Source organism: Papilio machaon, chromosome W (assembly GCF_912999745.1).
Source record: "Papilio machaon chromosome W, ilPapMach1.1, whole genome shotgun sequence".
Taxonomy (NCBI): domain Eukaryota; kingdom Metazoa; phylum Arthropoda; class Insecta; order Lepidoptera; family Papilionidae; genus Papilio; species Papilio machaon.
Window position 1 is genome coordinate 4,593,540 of NC_060015.1, and position 17,560 is coordinate 4,611,099.

General features: G+C 36.8%; 1 protein-coding gene and 1 long non-coding RNA gene across 5 annotated transcripts; one reads left to right on the forward strand and one right to left on the reverse strand.

Moving 5' to 3' along the window:
- The first annotated feature begins 13,149 nt into the window (after positions 1 to 13,149).
- On the forward strand, positions 13,150 to 14,275 carry LOC123723249. Of its 2 annotated transcripts, none has more exons than XR_006756697.1 (3): positions 13,150 to 13,483; positions 13,695 to 13,844; positions 14,028 to 14,275. It is a non-coding gene; the product is annotated as an uncharacterized LOC123723249 (long non-coding RNA). The 2 variants fall into 2 exon arrangements; XR_006756698.1 differs by having other exon boundaries at positions 13,695 to 13,781.
- Positions 14,276 to 14,278: 3 nt separating this feature from the next.
- Positions 14,279 to 15,995, reverse strand: LOC123723244 (putative nuclease HARBI1). 3 transcript variants are annotated; one of them, XM_045685818.1, is made up of 6 exons: positions 15,850 to 15,995; positions 15,527 to 15,768; positions 15,213 to 15,397; positions 14,997 to 15,129; positions 14,784 to 14,925; positions 14,279 to 14,693 (listed from the first exon to the last, which is right to left on the reverse strand). In XM_045685818.1, exons 2-6 carry the CDS (start codon positions 15,764 to 15,766, stop codon positions 14,563 to 14,565), a joined length of 831 nt encoding a protein of 276 aa, XP_045541774.1. In that variant the 5' UTR covers positions 15,767 to 15,768; positions 15,850 to 15,995; the 3' UTR covers positions 14,279 to 14,562. The 3 variants fall into 3 exon arrangements, with proteins under 3 accessions (XP_045541774.1, XP_045541775.1, XP_045541773.1); XM_045685819.1 differs by having other exon boundaries at positions 14,805 to 14,925; positions 15,527 to 15,995; XM_045685817.1 differs by having other exon boundaries at positions 15,527 to 15,995.
- Between the last annotated feature and the right edge of the window lie 1,565 nt (positions 15,996 to 17,560).

Below are 17,560 nucleotides of genomic sequence, written 5' to 3' on the forward strand. Positions count from 1 at the left end.
AATGTTATTTATTAGTTTCATGTTATAATATTTTCGGATGTACGTGTGAAGCATCGAAACCAATCCGCGGCCCTAACTCACTACAAACTATTTTAGTGATGTAACGGATTTAGCGTACAAGAACGTGTAACACAAAAGCCAAGAATTTGTTCGAATATTATTGTGAACATGTTTTAAAAATGTGATATACAAATAAAATCAAATTTCAACAGAATTGCATCAAATTGCAAAAAATAAATCTGAATACACACGGAATAAAAGTTTTTAAAATATTCGAAAACGTAATAAAAAGTCAATTCACTTTTTAAACAGTTTTTTTTTTCTTTATAGATAGCAGAAAGACAAAACATTAATAAATTTAGATAAAAATTAAATTTGGAGTAGAGTTATAATAAGAAATGTATTTATTTAAGAAACAAACGACAAACGATAATTATAAACATACCACCGAAAGCTTGTATGTTATCACGCAAAACGTTTATAAATTAAGAACAATATTAATTATGATGAATTTACCGTGGGTTTCTGAAACCAAAATCCCCATTTAAAACGTAATGACAGGGATGACGATATGTTTTATACAGGGATTTTCGGCTCAGAAACCAACGGTTAATATTTCGAGTTGTGCGTAAATTATTTGAAGACAAATTTCGTGCCTATTCCATTAATTAGAACAAATTCAATATTTCGTACTGTAATTCTTTATATAAATTCATATGTATACCTGAGAAATAAATCTTACTAATATTATAAATGCGAATGTTTGGATGGTTGATTGTTTGAAGGTATCTCCAGAATGGCTGCTCAACGGATATCGGTGAAATTTGGCATAGATGTATATCATAGCCTGGAGGAAAACAAAGGCTACTTATTATGTTTTTTTTAATTACGCGCGGACGGAGTCGCGGGCGACAGCTAGTACTGTAATAAAGGCCATAATTTTTTGAGTTTCAATGCGCTTTAATAAAAACACGAAGCAAATTTCATTTTCTTTTTACAGTAATAATCTAACGCGTTTAGTAAGAAACCCACATTTTGAAAAATCTCACGTGAGATTGGGGGATGGGGGGAGGGGGGGAGGGGGTTGAATAAAATCTCACGACATCTCACCAAGGGGGGGGGGAGCATCTGAAATTTCAAAAAAACACCTCACGTAATTTATGAACGCCCCCATACTACATAAAAAATATTCCTTCAAAATGTGTCAAACTAACTGTCACACTGACAGATGTGCAATGGTTCAAAAATAGAATTGTCATTTGCAAAGAAATAGAAAAAAAATACACAGAATAATAGAAAATTTCGTCCAGAAAATTGCATAATTTTAAAAGCAATCGAATAAATTAAAATTTCATAATACATTTTAGCCTCAAAAAAAAATCTTAAATTATTGAATGATATTCAACGACCGATTATTCTGTAAATGTAAATTGTCCCTTGTATTTTATTTTAGACCATAGAGGTTACCACGCTCTACTGGAGATCAACACTTACAAAGATCAAAAAAACAACTTTATACTCTTTGACGGTACCATAGATTATGTTATCTATAGACATGATTATTTCTCGATTATCTACGGTTTATATTTCTTCATATATTACGATGTTATCAACAGAAACAAGCGTAAAAACGAGACATGTCTATCCCCCAGTAGGCGTTCAACTGATTTCTGAAAAAAGAACCATACAAATTAAATGACAAATGTGAATAAAATTTCGACTTCGAAAACGACTCTAATAAAAATTACAGTCAAAACTACATTACCTAAAGCTCTGTCTGATTGATAATAATTTGTACAATTTCAGTATTATTAATGTTATTTCTAGAAATCTAGAACGAATATAATCGAAAGTCCGATAAGTGTGTTGTTTCCTCATAAAATGCTGAAAATATATTATTTTGAAGAAATCTACTCCCTTCCAAATTTTTTATGTTATGTTCTTAGGTGGAAAGTAAAGTAAAAATAAAACTGTAAATATGTAAAAATATTATATTTATTGTTGTATTTCATAAGATAAATATTTATTAAATAGTTAAATTATTCCATTAATTCTTTCATTTCATCTCCTTATGTTTCGAGAAAAACCTTGCAATACTACCTATTGTTTGTCCAAATGTGCAACCAGTTAATAAGCATTTCTGAAATTTAACAGAATTTGAATATTATTAACAAATGCAACAAAGAGTTAATTCAATATAAATATACAGATAAGAGCGTCAGTGGTTCAGGGTTTAAGCACTTACAGGAGCAACTGGATCTGACGGATCAACCATTTCACTGGCCTGCAATAATACGAAATAATATTACTTAATATTATAAATATATTGTAAGATATTTGATGCAAAAGTATTTTAAAAGAATTAAACTAACAGCGAAATAATGAATTTAACTCTACTTCATAATAATCCTCGCTGTAGTATAAACTCAAACCGAACGTAAACAAACAAAAATGTCAGACGTTCCGCAATGACGAATGGAAAGAGACTGCCTCGAGCAGCAGCGCACGCTTCCTTATAAAACCTTTTTTTTATGTGGCTACCCTCAACAGTCCTAACACGGCTTCTCCTGACATGAGACCGTCCTCGGGCTCGTTCTTCCAGCATCTTCAACACTGGAATTCGTCTGTAACAATGGCATAGAGTCTTTCGATACCAGCTCGTTGGCAGGCGCTATGCGGGCGCGCTGCTCGTCGTCAGGCGCTGCACTGGCGCGCTGCTCGGCAACAGGTGCTGCACTGGCGCGCTGCTCGGCGACAGGCGCTGCACTGGCGCGCTAGACAGGCACCGCTCAGGCGCGCTGATTGCAGGCAGGCACCGCTCAGGCGCGCTGATTGTAGACAGGCACCGCTCAGGCGCGCTGATTGCAGACAGGCACCGCTCAGGCGCGCTGATTGCAGACAGGCACCGCTCAGGCGCGCTGATTGCAGACAGGCACCGCTCAGGCGCGCTGATTGTAGACAGGCACCGCTCAGGCGCGCTGATTGTAGACAGGCACCGCTCAGGCGCGCTGATTGTAGACAGGCACCGCTCAGGCGCGCTGATTGCAGACAGGCACCGCTCAGGCGCGCTGATTGCAGACAGGCACCGCTCAGGCGCGCTGATTGCAGACAGGCACCGCTCAGGCGCGCTGATTGCAGACAGGCACGGCTGTGGCGCGCTGCTTGTAGGCAGGCGCGGCTGTGGCGCGCTGCTTGTAGGCAGGCGCGGCTGGGGCGCGCTGCTTGTAGGCAGGCGCGGCTGGGGCGCGGTGCACAACACAGCTACATAGACACAAGGACACAAGACCCGACCAAATCTGCATCTATATCAATAATGGTGTCCTCGGTTATTTGATCATAACTCTTTATGGTTTCAAAACATTCGACACATGACTATGTACAGCAAGCGTCCCGCAGTACGTCCTCTACACGACATCAGTGGCAGCCCGCAGTATGCCAGATACTGAACGTCCCGCAGTCCGTTCAATGCCTTAATTTACAAGACCATGTAGGGCAAGCGTCCCGCAGTCCGTTGCCGATAGGAGCGTCCCGCAGTCCGTCCTCTACATGATATTAATGGCAGCCCGCAGTATGCCAGATGCTGAACGTCCCGCAGTCCGTTCAATATTTTACTTCAAAAGACCATGTAGGGCAAGCGTCCCGCAGTCCGTTGCCGATAGGAGCGTCCCGCAGTCCGTCCTCTACATGATATTAATGGCAACCCGCAGTTTGTCAGTCCTGAAAATACCCTAGAAGCATCTCCTGATACAGTCTCACATTCCGTTCACAATCTCACTTCTGCAGTTGGGTATCCCGCAGTCTACGCAACGCAGAGCATCTCGACAATACATGGACAAAACAAACTGAACTAATAAAGGGCATCAATGACTATTACGACATAATGACATACATCTGACTCAGGTAATGGCTTAACACGCTCAGCGCAACCGACTAGCCTTACAAGTTCACTTTAAAATGGAAAAATCATGTTGGCATGTAACGTGTTAAATCTTGCCACGACTCGGCTTTACCTGACCCTCACTAATAAACTGATCGAGGTATTCAATTTCAGTCTTTAGTAAAGAACACATATTTAAATTAATTGAAAAGTCTGATGTTGACTTATTTGGCATCAAAACTTGAAATATAAAAATATTGGTTCGATCTTACCGCAGTACAAATTGGATAGATCTCGTCCACAATCCTTTCTGCTGTGAAATACACAGACAGCGCGTGAGCCTCACTACTCACATATTCCCATGCAGAATACACGGCTTGGTCCACGCTACCCTTGTTTCGCGAACACTTTTACGACTTTGATATCGACTCAACTTGCTACGACTATAACAATTATCACGGTAACGATCTGACATTTTTCTCTTTGCATTTATTTTTTACGAAAATGCAAACACAAAGACAGAGTGAGCAAAGTGGATAGAATCACGCGGATCCTATCCCACTTCTGATGTAAGATATTTGATGCAAAAGTATTTTAAAAGAATTAAACTAACAGCGAAATAATGAATTTAACTCTACTTCATAATAATCCTCGCTGTAGTATAAACTCAAACCGAACGTAAACAAACAAAAATGTCAGACGTTCCGCAATGACGAATGGAAAGAGACTGCCTCGAGCAGCAGCGCACGCTTCCTTATAAAACCTTTTTTTTATGTGGCTACCCTCAACAGTCCTAACAATATATATTTTTTTAACTAAGGAATCGTTGCTTATAGACATCTGCAATTGCAAATAATTTGCCTACCATTAATCAACGGAGAAGGAGACACACAAAAAGAGGATTTTTCCCCTTCCTATGCGTCACCTCTTCTGCCAAATTCACTTCTTCCCATCCTTTTCTAATAAGAAAAGGGTGAGAAGGGAATTAGAACAAAAATTAAGCCTCCGGAGAAAAGGGATTTGCATTCTCCGGATAGAATCTGTGATACGAGCAAACAAATTCTGATTACAGTCGAAAAATATTTCAATATATGAGATAACAATCATTGTTATTATGTCTAAGTACACACTGAATTGAAACAAAAATAAAAATAGCTAGTTACGTGATAAAACGTTAGATAAATTAAAGTTTTATATTTTTAACTGTAGATGGCATTATTTTTAATTATAATCATTAAAAAATAAAAAACTTGAGAGGTGTCAAGGGACACCCGGATGGAACGAAGTTCCTTTCAATTAATTAGTGAACGTTTATTCTATGAATAAAAAACTTAAGTCTTCACAAGAAGTACATTTTATTTCTATGAATTTTCGTTATATATTGTCACGTCGTTGCCATGGTGAAGTAGCGCTCATTCGTCTATAGCAAAAAGTGTCGTGACAACTTTTCGTAAGAATTTTTTCCGTCTAGCCCCCTTTCACAACGTTTTCCAATGTTATATAATATGGTTAATAAAGTATTAAATTCCATAAATTACGTTTAAAAGCAGTCACGATTAATAATATGAAAAAAACGTCTATAGTTTATTTTCCATGTTTGGTATAAACTAATTCGTATAAGACTGCAAATTTAGATACTAAAATAAACCTTAGAATAATAAAAAATCAATGATTATCCAATCCATTATTACTGCATACTTTGGTATTGTGGGCAATTTTTTTTTTCACATAAATTGTCTTTATCCCATACAGAGTTATGTGTTAATTGTTTGAAATATCTATCAAAAATTTTAATGTTTGTAAAGTTGAAACGCTCGTTTGTCTCACACAGTGCCCTACACGGATGTATCTCTGGAGTGACGCCGCTCGATTTTAGCGGCCTCATTACTTCGCTTATTTTGGTCAATGTAACGTAAATTATGTTTCGTACTTAGGTCGACTGTGAGTTGGTGAAGCAGGCGGTGTCGTTGTACTGCAGGCTGGGCTTCGCCAACAACCTGAACCCTCCGCCCGTCTCGCCGCAACACCCCTCGTGGAAGGAAGCCGTTACCACATACAAGCATCAACCGTCAGTGATGATTAGATTTTTTTTTTTTATCTTTGGTTTCAAACCATAGAGAAGCAGGAATTCAAGAGTAGGGTGAATAGGCATTTACTTTAGATCTTTAGACCACATCATCACTTCATCAGGTGGGATCGTCGTCAAGCGCTAGCTTTTTCAATATAAAAAAAAATTATGTGTTGATTTAGAAAATAGTGAAACCATAGACAATGTTTGTTTTCATGCATGGAATAAATCTTTTTAGGTACAGACAAATAGCGCCGTTAACATTTGATCAAACAATGGATGAAGATGCCCTGCAAATGGAGCCAGTGTTAATCAAAGATATGCCGTCCACTTCCAAACAGGTATAATATTTTTTTATTATTTAATTTAACAATTAACAATTTATCAAAATTGTTCGCCGAAACCAAACTCTTCTTTATAGCTTTATATCTTACTAATATTATAAACTAGCTTTTACCCGCGACTCCGTCCGCGCGGAATAAAAAATAGAAAACGGGGTAAAAATTATCCTATGTCCGTTTCCTGTTTCTAAGCTACTTGCCCACCAATTTTCAGTCAAATCGATTCAGCCGTTCTTGAGTTATAAATAGTGTAACTAACACGACTTTCTTTTATATATACTTAGTCCAGCCATAAGTTCTGTTACAAATGAAAATCCATTTTTTTTTAAATGAAGTAATGTAATATTAATAAAATTTGTACCTACATATTTATTAAGGTCTCAGCAAAAAATAAAAAAATATTCTATTCGAAATGGCCATCTTTAGTTTTTATACAGGCCTTTAATCTGTTTGGCCACGAATCTATGGATTTACGCACTGCATCCAAGGGAAATTTCGCCACTGCTTGCTCCAAAGATTTTTTAAGAGACTCAATGCTGCCGTGTCGTTTAGAGTAGGCCATGTCCTCTAAAACTGAACATGATTTGAAGTCTAAAGTGTTGAGGTCTGGGCTAGATGAGGGCCAGTCTTCAACTCTTATAAAGTCCGGATCGTTGGTTTCAAGCCAGCCTCGGGTAGTTCGTGCCTTGTGACCAGGTGCAGAGTCCTGCTGGAAAGTTCACGGTATATTTTTAATAATTGTATTGCTGAGAGGTTTCACTGCATGATCCAAGACTGTATCTTGATATACTTTGGTTGAAGTTTTTACTCCTTTTCCACAAAAATGTAGTTTTGTGACTCCTTGATAAGACACGCCCCACCAAACCATCACTGATGCAGGATGATGACCACGTTTTACCTTTCCGACAACTTGAGCAGCTTCTTAAGAAGTGTGAGTATACACATTATCATTTTGCTTAATGTAGTGTTCTTCAATCATGAAAATTTTTTCATCGGTAAAGAGGATATTTCTGTGCCTTTCTCCTGCGTATCGAAGACAGAAGGCGTTTTGATCGATCCACTCTCTTTAATTGTAAAGATTGATTAAGGGCATGTCCTGTATATCGTCGATAAGCACCGAGCTTCAGGTCTTGTTTTATAATACGCGACAGAGTTCTAATGGGAATCTTCATTTCCCGCGATAAGATTTTTTGCTTCCTAATGGGGTTTCGACGAATTTTGGCCTTAACAGCCTTTGTAGTTCTAACAACACGCGGCCGCCCTGATCTTTTCTGGTCTTCGACAGACGAAGTGATGCTGTATCTGTTAATAGTACGATATACAAACATACAGCTGATACCAAGCTTTTGAAGTGTCTGGAATATGATCGACGGCTCCATACCCACTTTGTGCAAGGCACATCACTGCAATCCTATTTTCCTTGATACCCCATTCCATATTGTAATTTGATAATGAACACAAAAAAATATGTGAAATGGTGCAAAAACGAATTAAGTTTTTAAAATAATATACGTGTTCAAATTTAAAAATAATTAAAAAGTTGAAAAAAAGAAATGTTTGTATGTAACAGTATTTATGGCCAGACTAGTTATATATAGATATAGATGCGAATTTTTAAATGGATGGATGGATGGATGTTTGTTTGAAGGTATCTCCGGAAGGGCTCAGCGGATCTTGATGAAATTTGACACAGATGTAGAACATAGTCTGAAAGAACACATGGGCTACTTGTTACTTTTTTTAATTCCGCACAGACAAAGTCGCGGGCGACAGCTAGATACCTTATAACTTAGGATTTAGTCTTTATTTAGAACATCGTATATCAGTGTTATTTTTTGTAGAGTTCTCAAGAGGTAATTGAAGCTGGATCAAGTAACAATGGTCAACGAGTGGCTGTTCTCTTTGATTCAACTCTTGCCGCATATCTAATGATGGGTAATTTATCGCCGGTAAGAATATTAATATGACGGCGCGTCCCTAACGCCATCTATGATTATGATATTGAAATACAATTTTTGATCATTAGTAACGCTTTTTTAGCCGACTTCAAAAAGAAGGAGGTTATCAATTCGACTGTATTTTTTTTTTTTTTTATGTGTGTTACCGCGAAACTCGGCCCCTGGTGGTCCGATTTTGATAAAAATTATTTTAATCGAAAGGAAGTGCTTGCAGGTGGGTCCCATTTTTTTGTTTTTTTTTTTAAATAACTAGAAGACTAGTAGATTTTGAATATAGCTTCAAAATTTGTTGCGGAAATTAGGGACATTTTTGCTTTCAGCGCTTACGTAGGCTAAACTATAGGACCTACATAAAAATGATGTATGGCGAATTGTAGCTCTTTAAATGTGCTAAATAAAAGTCCGCGATAGCATATATCTATCTTTTATAGTTTTCTCACAATAACCATTTTTTTCTTTAGAAACATTAATTAAATTCATGCCCTATTTCCGACGCTATTATTCAAGTTCAGTATTAACCCTTATGTAAATAAATATGTTCATTATCAAGAGAATTTAATGTAGATTATATTTGCAATTGAAACTATATCATTCTGTCTAATAGTTTAGGAGATATCGTAAGAATAAAATTACGCGGAAACGAAAAATGCTACATCGCGTTACAATGAATAGCACAAATTTGCTTTCTGGGCTTACGTAGGTCAAACTATACGACCTACATTAAAATGATGTATCGAGTAATTATAGATCCTTAAATTTGCTAAATAAAAGTCTTAGGTGGCATATATCTATCATCTATGGATGTCTCACAAAAACCATGTTATTATGAACAAACTTCGATTAAATTGCACACGAAAAACAGCGTCGTAAGCTTACGGCGCTATTATATTATATTCGATATGAATCCTTATCCAAATAAATATGTTTGATGGCTAGAGTATTAAATGCAGATTACATTAGCCTTTAAACTATGTAATTCTGATCAATAGTTTGGAAGATATTAAATTATTAAAAACTACGCGCATTCGAAAAATGCTACTGCGGCGCGCGGCTGGACAAAATTAAAGGCACGCTACGATGTATTAGTTCGTTAATTTTCAATTTGTATACCGATTTTGATAATTATTTCATTGTTTAAAGGATAAGTGGTTATCTGGTGTATTCTAAATTAGTTTTTGAATTGAAGTACACACATATTAAATAGGAAAGTCCTTTTCTTTATTTGTCTTATTTATGTCCTTATACGTATTAAGGAAATTTGTAAAAAAAACTATCTCAAACAAAATGCGCTTAAAAGTAACCTAAAAAAAACAATTTCAAACAAAATGCACTCAAAAGTAACGTAAAAAAACAATTTCAAACAAAATTCACTCAAAAGTAACATAAAAAAACAATTTCAAAAAAAATGCATTCAAAAGTACCATAAAAAACAATCTCAAACAAAATACACTAAAAAGAAACAAAATAATGTCATGAAAACTTCTTTCTTTCTTTCTTCTCTCTTTCAAAAACCCTCTAAACTCTAAAGAAAGTTCTCTTTTTTCTTGTAACATGTCTATATTGTATAATTATTGTTATTTTGGAGTCGGTTTCGGCCTAAGTAGAGACATAAACGTAAGTATGTCTAATACATCTCAAATATAAAATGTCACCTATTTACTTCGGCCGACACCGACTGCGAAATAACAATAATTATACAATATAGACATGTTACAAGAAAGAAGAGAACTTTCTTTAGAGTTTAGAGGGTTTTTGAAAGAGAGAAGAAAGAAAGAAAGAAGTTTTCATGACATTATTTTGTTTCTTTTTAGTGTATTTTGTTTGAGATTGTTTTTTATGGTACTTTTGAATGCATTTTTTTTGAAATTGTTTTTTTATGTTACTTTTGAGTGAATTTTGTTTGAAATTGTTTTTTTACGTTACTTTTGAGTGCATTTTGTTTGAAATTGTTTTTTTTAAGTTACTTTTAAGCGCATTTTGTTTGAGATAGTTTTTTTTTGTTTTGAAGTCGGCTATTTTTTTATAGTATGTAGCTCATCCTTAACTAACCAAAACTGTTTGCATTTACTGTTAACTAAGTTTTTTGTGTGAGGCCAACCAACGTGATTATATTCCCTCACTTGTTTCAAAGCAATATCTTTGTCCGTTTCTAATTTAATCTGTTGCAATTTGTCCCCGCTAACGTTACAGTTTTCGTACAATAAGTTAACATGTATGTCTATCTTGGTGTGCATATCATCATCGCTCGACGCAGACTCGTTCGGTGCACGCGACAGCGTGTCCGCTATGAACATTAAAAGTCCCGGCACGTAACAAATTTTTAATACGTATTTTTGTAATTGTTGTGTATGCGTTTGCACAGCGCATGTTTCTGAACTGGCGGCTACGCCCGCCGTCAATGTGACAACATTTTGAATAAAGAGTCTGCGCTAAGCAAGCAATCGTTTCATTACTCCAAATACGTAACAGTGGCGACGAGTGAGCGAAATACCCACTTTTGAAAAAAAAAAAAAAACCAAAATGTTAGTAACACATTTTGGTGTTTTATCGTGCTTTGATCATAGTGAGCAAATGTGGAAGACGTATAAAAATCGCATAACGCAGTGGTTTATCGCGAACGACGTGAACCATTTAACCGATGCGACGGGAGTTAAACGACGAGCTATACTGCTTAGTGCGCTCTCCGAGGGGACATACAAGTTAGCAGCAGACCTAGCACTACCCAAAGAACTCAACGAGGTGCCCTACGAAGATATTCTAGGACTCCTAGATGCATATTTCACTCCGAAACGCGTCGGCTTCGGCGAGCGGTACAATTTTTACGCTGCAGTTCAGCAACCCGCGGAGTCGTTTATACAATGGGCGGCTCGTCTAAGGGGTCTCACGGCTAATTGTGGCTTCAGCAACTTAGAAGAAGTTCTCCGAGACCGCTTCATCATGGGGATGCTGCCGGGGCTCGAGAAAGAAGAAATCTTTGGCAAGGATCTGAGTGGCCTGACCCTGGCTAGAGTGGTGGAGCTGGCCGAGAACATACGATGCGCGCGAGCGGGAGCCGCCTGCGCAGCCGCTGCGACCAGCGTCGTCGTCGCCGCGCCTACAGAAGTATTGTGTAAAACAGGACAGCCGAACAAAAGTGAACTAAGCGTGAGTGAGAATAGGTCGGAAAAAGTACAATGTTCCGTGTGTGGATATTTTAACCACAGGTTGTCAGAGTGTCGTTTTGTTAATTATACGTGCAAAAAGTGTAAACAAACAGGGCACCTCCGACGTATGTGCAAGAAGGTGAACCTGGTGACGTCAGCCGTGACGAGGGGAACGGACGAGAACGATGACGATGGTGAGTTGTATCATATCCGTTCTTTTAGGGGTGAACCTATGGTGGAGTGCGTTAGGTTAAACGGGGTAACTTTAAAATTTGAAATTGACAGCGGGTCCGCTGTAACGGTCATCTCCGATATTACATGGAGACGGCATTTTCATAACGTGTCTTTATCTCCGTCAAATAAAAAGTTAATGGGGTACACAGGCGAAAGAATACATTGTTTAGGTGTTATGCGCGATTCAAAAATGTTATTCGGTGGGGTTAACCGCGCTATAGACGTATATGTAGTACGTGGTGGTGGCCCGGCACTTCTCGGCAGGGATTTTATCTCAAAATTTAATTTAGAACTAGCGCCGGTGAAATATTGTGATTCATCGCTTTCAATAGAACAGCTTCAGGCTCGTTTTTCCAAAACGTTCGCGGACACTTTAGGTTCTTTCAAGAAATATAAAATAACATTATTTTTGAAAGAAAATTCGAAGCCAATTTTCTTTAAGGCGCGACCTATTGCATTCGCTCTAAGGGAAAAAGTTACCGATGAGCTAAATAGGTTAGTCGATCTAGGTGTCCTAAAACCGGTCGACTATTCCGAGTATGCATCCCCTATAGTGCCAGTTTTAAAAAGGAATGGCTCCGTGAGAATATGCGCCGACTACTCGGTTAGTATCAACAAACAGTTAGTAGTCGAGCAATTTCCCCTACCGACGGTGCATGAGTTGTTTTCGAAGCTACACGGCGGCGAACAGTTTACAAAACTAGACTTGTCAAGCGCATATAATCAGCTGTGTCTCGATGAGGAGTCGCAGAAGTTGACGTGCATAAACACGCACCGGGGGCTGTATCAGTATACGCGACTCGTATTCGGTTTGTCCTCGGCCCCGGCGATATTCCAGCGCGCCATGGAAACCGTGTTGGCGGGTTTAGACGGGGTGTTGTGTCTCCTCGATGATATCTTAATTACAGGTAGTAATAGGGAGGAACACTTGACGCGACTTAGTAGCGTATTGCAGAGGCTCGAGGAAGCGGGGCTAACATTACAAAAAGAAAAGTGCGAATTTTTTAAAGACGAAATTAATTATTTAGGCTACGTGATAAATAAGAACGGTCTTAAAAAATCACCGGAAAAAATTAAAGCAATAATAGATGCACCTAGACCAAGTAATGTTAGTCAGTTACAATCATTTTTAGGGCTGGCTAATTACTATAGGAATTTTGTACCCGGTGCATCAATGATGTTAAGTCCATTGTACGAGCTACTGAAAAAGAATACTAAATGGAAGTGGACGAAGATTCACTCGGATGCCTTCTTAGCTATAAAGAAATGTCTAGCGTCGGATTCGGTTTTGGCTCATTTTAACCAAAAGGCCAAACTTATCTTAACGGTCGACGCGTCCCCCACCGGCCTCGGGGCAATATTGTCGCAAGTGGGGGACGACGGCGTCGAGAGACCTGCGGGGTTAGGCAGTAAAAAACTAAAAACGAAACGATCGATCGTTTCGTCTAAGCGATAGCGTCTCTCGTTTTTCCGTGTAAGGCTAGGCAGTAACAGACGACAGTCGCTTTCGTGCAGACGAAGGTGAATCGTCAAAAAAAAAAAATTATTGTCTATACTTGACGATCAACATTGTGTCATTTGAATTTGACGTATAAAGGTCAAATATTCTCGCGGTAAAAATACAAAAGTTTAGTGAAGTGTTTGTGTTTCAATTTACGTTTTGTAAAATGAATTCTTAAAACGCAAGCAATGAGCAAATCGCCATAATGGTGGAATTTATGGAAAGGTACGTCAATAACGTATTTAAAATGGTAAACACCCCGCAGGGAAGAGTGAGGCGCCAGGAACTTTGCCAACTATTAAAGATGTTGCTGGGTAAGGCAGGTAGTGATCCTGACAAGTCTATGGAGCAATGGATCAAGGTTGGTTCTAATGTAATAATGATTGTAAACATAAAACAAGACATTCATTCTGAAGCATGTTTGTTATGCTGGCAGACACATCCTTTTTTATTTTACTTATTCTTTGCAAGTGCCCTTGCTATTGAATCATGTATTTAATAACAATAGTTTTGTAGTTGCCATTTTCCTAGCTACGAATATCACATTTCATCACCCAAACTTTATATTTTAGGACTACCAGTAGAGGAACAGTCAAATGAGGAGCCTCCAGTTGAGGAACCATCTATCCAAATACAAATTTTGGAGCAGATCACTGACAGTAATTTATTACAATCCTGTTATTTCATTTAGAAAACAGATATGCAAATCTATTCTTCAGTTGGTAACTGTATTAATAGAAAAATATTTATTTAGTACCTACCTCAATTTATTTGCCCATGTTTCTGTTTAATCATTTGGGTAAAATAAATTAACTAAAATCAATTGATACAATTTAATGTTTAGTTTTATCTTATTATATACAGTTTAAACATTAATATTTACTAACTTTATCATGATATTTCAGATGATGAACAAAATGATATATATGTTGCCTCCTCTTCAAGAGTATATGCTGTCCCATCATCAGTTCAAAGCAGAGGGAAATGGCATCCAGGACCCTCACTCACTGGCTTATTAATGTAATGCTTATGCTTTGAGATGCAGTCTCAAATGCAAAAACATGTAACATTTACATTGGTTTTGGTTGTAACTTGTGTAATTAATGTTTAAGTGAATATTGAAATAAAAAATAATTGTATATAAATAAAGTTTATTTTTAATTTGTAAAACATTCATCTTCATCATATTTCTTCTTAAAAATACACTTTTAGACATTATTGTGTGGGCTTCTTCAACCAAACTAAAAACTGCCAATAATTAGTCTATTCCTAACAGCCCGCCCCACAATCACATCCGGCCCGTTTTCAACAACAGTTGGTTGTGTAAGAGCAGTGGACAAAAGTACTTCTGCATCATCTGTAGGAGTTCCTCTTGAATCTATGAGCATGTTATGCTGATAATAAAGGATACACTGACCTAACAAATATCAAAATCTATATTTAACCAAATGCCCTTTCTATGCAGTTTCGGGCCTTGACATGCACTCTAGTGTATTTCTCTCCTCTAGATCCTGGTTCTGCATTCAGAATAGGTGTCATAAGGTAGATCCTTTGAGGGTAACCACTGTCACCTAAAATGTTATAAGTAATATTAAAGTTACAAATAATATTTAACATAGAACATCACCTGTTGAATATTTTTCTACTAAAAATGCAATTACCCAACAACCAAACTGACTTGCCAGATAGTTGCAGAGCCTCCATATGGCTTTGCAGTCTGCTACTTGCCCAGATATGACTGTTGTGACTTGCACCACCAAACTTGGCATTAACATTAGTGATTCTGAGATCACTGTCACATACCTAAAATATTTAATTGAGATTAATCTTTAATTATCTTATAATTATTATAATAAACATAAAAAGGTTCATACCATTTGGACATTAAGAGAATGAAAGCCTTTTCTGTTATAAAAACAAAGTACATCTGCAGCTGGACGAACTATGGCCACATGGGTGCAATCAATGGCACCAATTACACCAGGAAAATTAAACTTAGTATAAAATCTGTAAAATAATATTTGTAAGTAGTTGTATGTGCTCAAGGTAATAAAAATAAAATGACGGAAGTTATATATAGTAACCCCTACCCTTGCTTAATTTTAGTTCTTTGTGTGCTTGTTTGTGGGAATTGTATCCATTTATTTGAAATCTCATTCAGAGCTTTTGTCACCTCTCTGATACACCGACTTACACTTTTTTGATTCATATGTACCTCATTAGCAACACCTTTCTGATATGAACCCATGGCATAAAAGTTCAATGCTGTCAGCACCTAAAATATAATAATTGTGTCAGTATAAGACTCAAAGTGACTAAAGTTAACATTAATCATATTAAATACATAATCACCTTTTAACACACATATATTAAAAAAAACATATATCATAAGAAATCAATTTACCTTAAGTTCCAGTGAAGTTGTTTTCGAACCTTTTAAACTGGTATTGTGCCTGAGCTCGTCACACAACGAGTGGAACTCTTCCTTATTCAGCCTGTAATGAGCTCTAAACTGCCACTCCGGAATTTTTTGGAGTAACCGTTCGCGATTCTTTAATCTTTGTAGAAGCATACGCTGCCGAGACATCTTTTTAGCTTCGGCATCTGCAGCTTCTAACATCAAGGCGTTCCACATGCGAGACATATCTATAATATGCCAAATCATAAATTGTTTACTTTATTCAACTAACAAATCATTTATAACATAATACCAAATTGATTTCTCACCTTAGAAGTTTTATTTAATATTTAATAATAGTTTAAGATATTTAACTAAAGTTGATTCGGTTGACTTCGCGGCAAAACGAGACACCTTTGTCGATCGTCTCAAAAACGAACGATCGTGTCGCTTTTAAAACGATTGGAAATGTCATTTCGTGTAACTGCCTAAGAATTTCAAAGGAATTGGTCGAAAAACGATAGACGATAGACGACGCTTCGTCTTTCGTCTTTCGTGCGTGTTACTGCCTACGGTTTTAACGCGTGACGTCAGACGTCAGTCTCTCAACCAATCACAATCGAACGACAGTCGCTTTCGTTTCGTTTTTGTTTTTTACTGCCTAACCCCGCTGTCTCTTTTGCGTCGCGCACGCTAACGCCCGCTGAACATAGGTATTCACAAATACAAAAAAACTATCTCAAACAAAATGCGCTCAAAAGTAACTTAAAAAAAACAATTTCAAACAAAATGCACTCAAAAGTAACGTAAAAAAACAATTTCAAACAAAATGCACTCAAAAGTAACGTAAAAAAACAATTTCAAACAAAATTCACTCAAAAGTAACATAAAAAAACAATTTCAAACAAAATGCATTCAAAAGTACCATAAAAAACAATCTCAAACAAAATACACTGAAAAGAAACAAAATAATGTCATGAAAACTTCTTTCTTTCTTTCTTCTCTCTTTCAAAAACCCTCTAAACTCTAAAGAAAGTTCTCTTCTTTCTTGTAACATGTCTATATTGTATAATTATTGTTATTTCGCAGTCGGTGTCGGCCGAAGTAAATAGGTGACATTTTATATTTGAGATGTATTAGACATACTTACGTTTATGTCCCTACTTAGGCCGAAACCGACTCCAAAATAACAATAATTATACAATATAGACATGTTACAAGAAAGAAGAGAACTTTCTTTAGAGTTTAGAGGGTTTTTGAAAGAGAGAAGAAAGAAAGAAAGAAGTTTTCATGACATTATTTTGTTTCTTTTCAGTGTATTTTGTTTGAGATTGTTTTTTATGGTACTTTTGAATGCATTTTGTTTGAAATTGTTTTTTTATGTTACTTTTGAGTGAATTTTGTTTGAAATTGTTTTTTTACGTTACTTTTGAGTGCATTTTGTTTGAAATTGTTTTTTTACGTTACTTTTGAGTGCATTTTGTTTGAAATTGTTTTTTTTAAGTTACTTTTGAGCGCATTTTGTTTGAGATAGTTTTTTTTTTTTAATTTCAAAACGTAGCACCGAGCGCTAGTGGGGTGATTAATTGACAGTTCTGTTTCCGGACAAAAAGGTGACGCCACGAGGAGAGCGTAGGGCAGTTAGTGTTTGATCGTCGGTGCGAAAAGACGTCAGTTACGTTCACAACTACGTGCTCGATGAAACGTGACAAATTATTGTAGCAATTAATTATAAGACGCTGTTACTTTTAAAAGTTGTATTTCCTATCTACCTACTTGGTCCAAATTCCCACGCCCTAAGATGGAAACTCACTCTGATAAGGCGGAAGTGCCTTTAAATACATTGTAATAAGAGATTTATGCGACTTTAAGATTTTATGTAAACCCTTTTTGACATTTACACGATCTAAAAAGTCATGCTGTCACTTTATTTGAAGTTGGAAAGTTATGTGATGAAAGTCTAGATAGTTTGCTTATGGAATTAGATAAGGTAATTTGACTTATAAACTTATTATTATTTGCAGTTTATGTGAACTTTTC

Bases quoted from the DNA above. Each gene is read 5' to 3' on its own strand.
- LOC123723244 (XM_045685817.1), bottom strand. From the start codon at position 15,787: ATGATTTGGCATATTATAGATATGTCTCGCATGTGGAACGCCTTGATG. The intron at 15,130-15,212 runs GTAGGGGTTACT...ATTATTTTACAG, and splicing joins AGAACTAAAATTAAGCAAGG to ATTTTATACTAAGTTTAATT. The intron at 14,926-14,996 runs GTATGAACCTTT...TAAATATTTTAG, and splicing joins ATTCTCTTAATGTCCAAATG to GTATGTGACAGTGATCTCAG.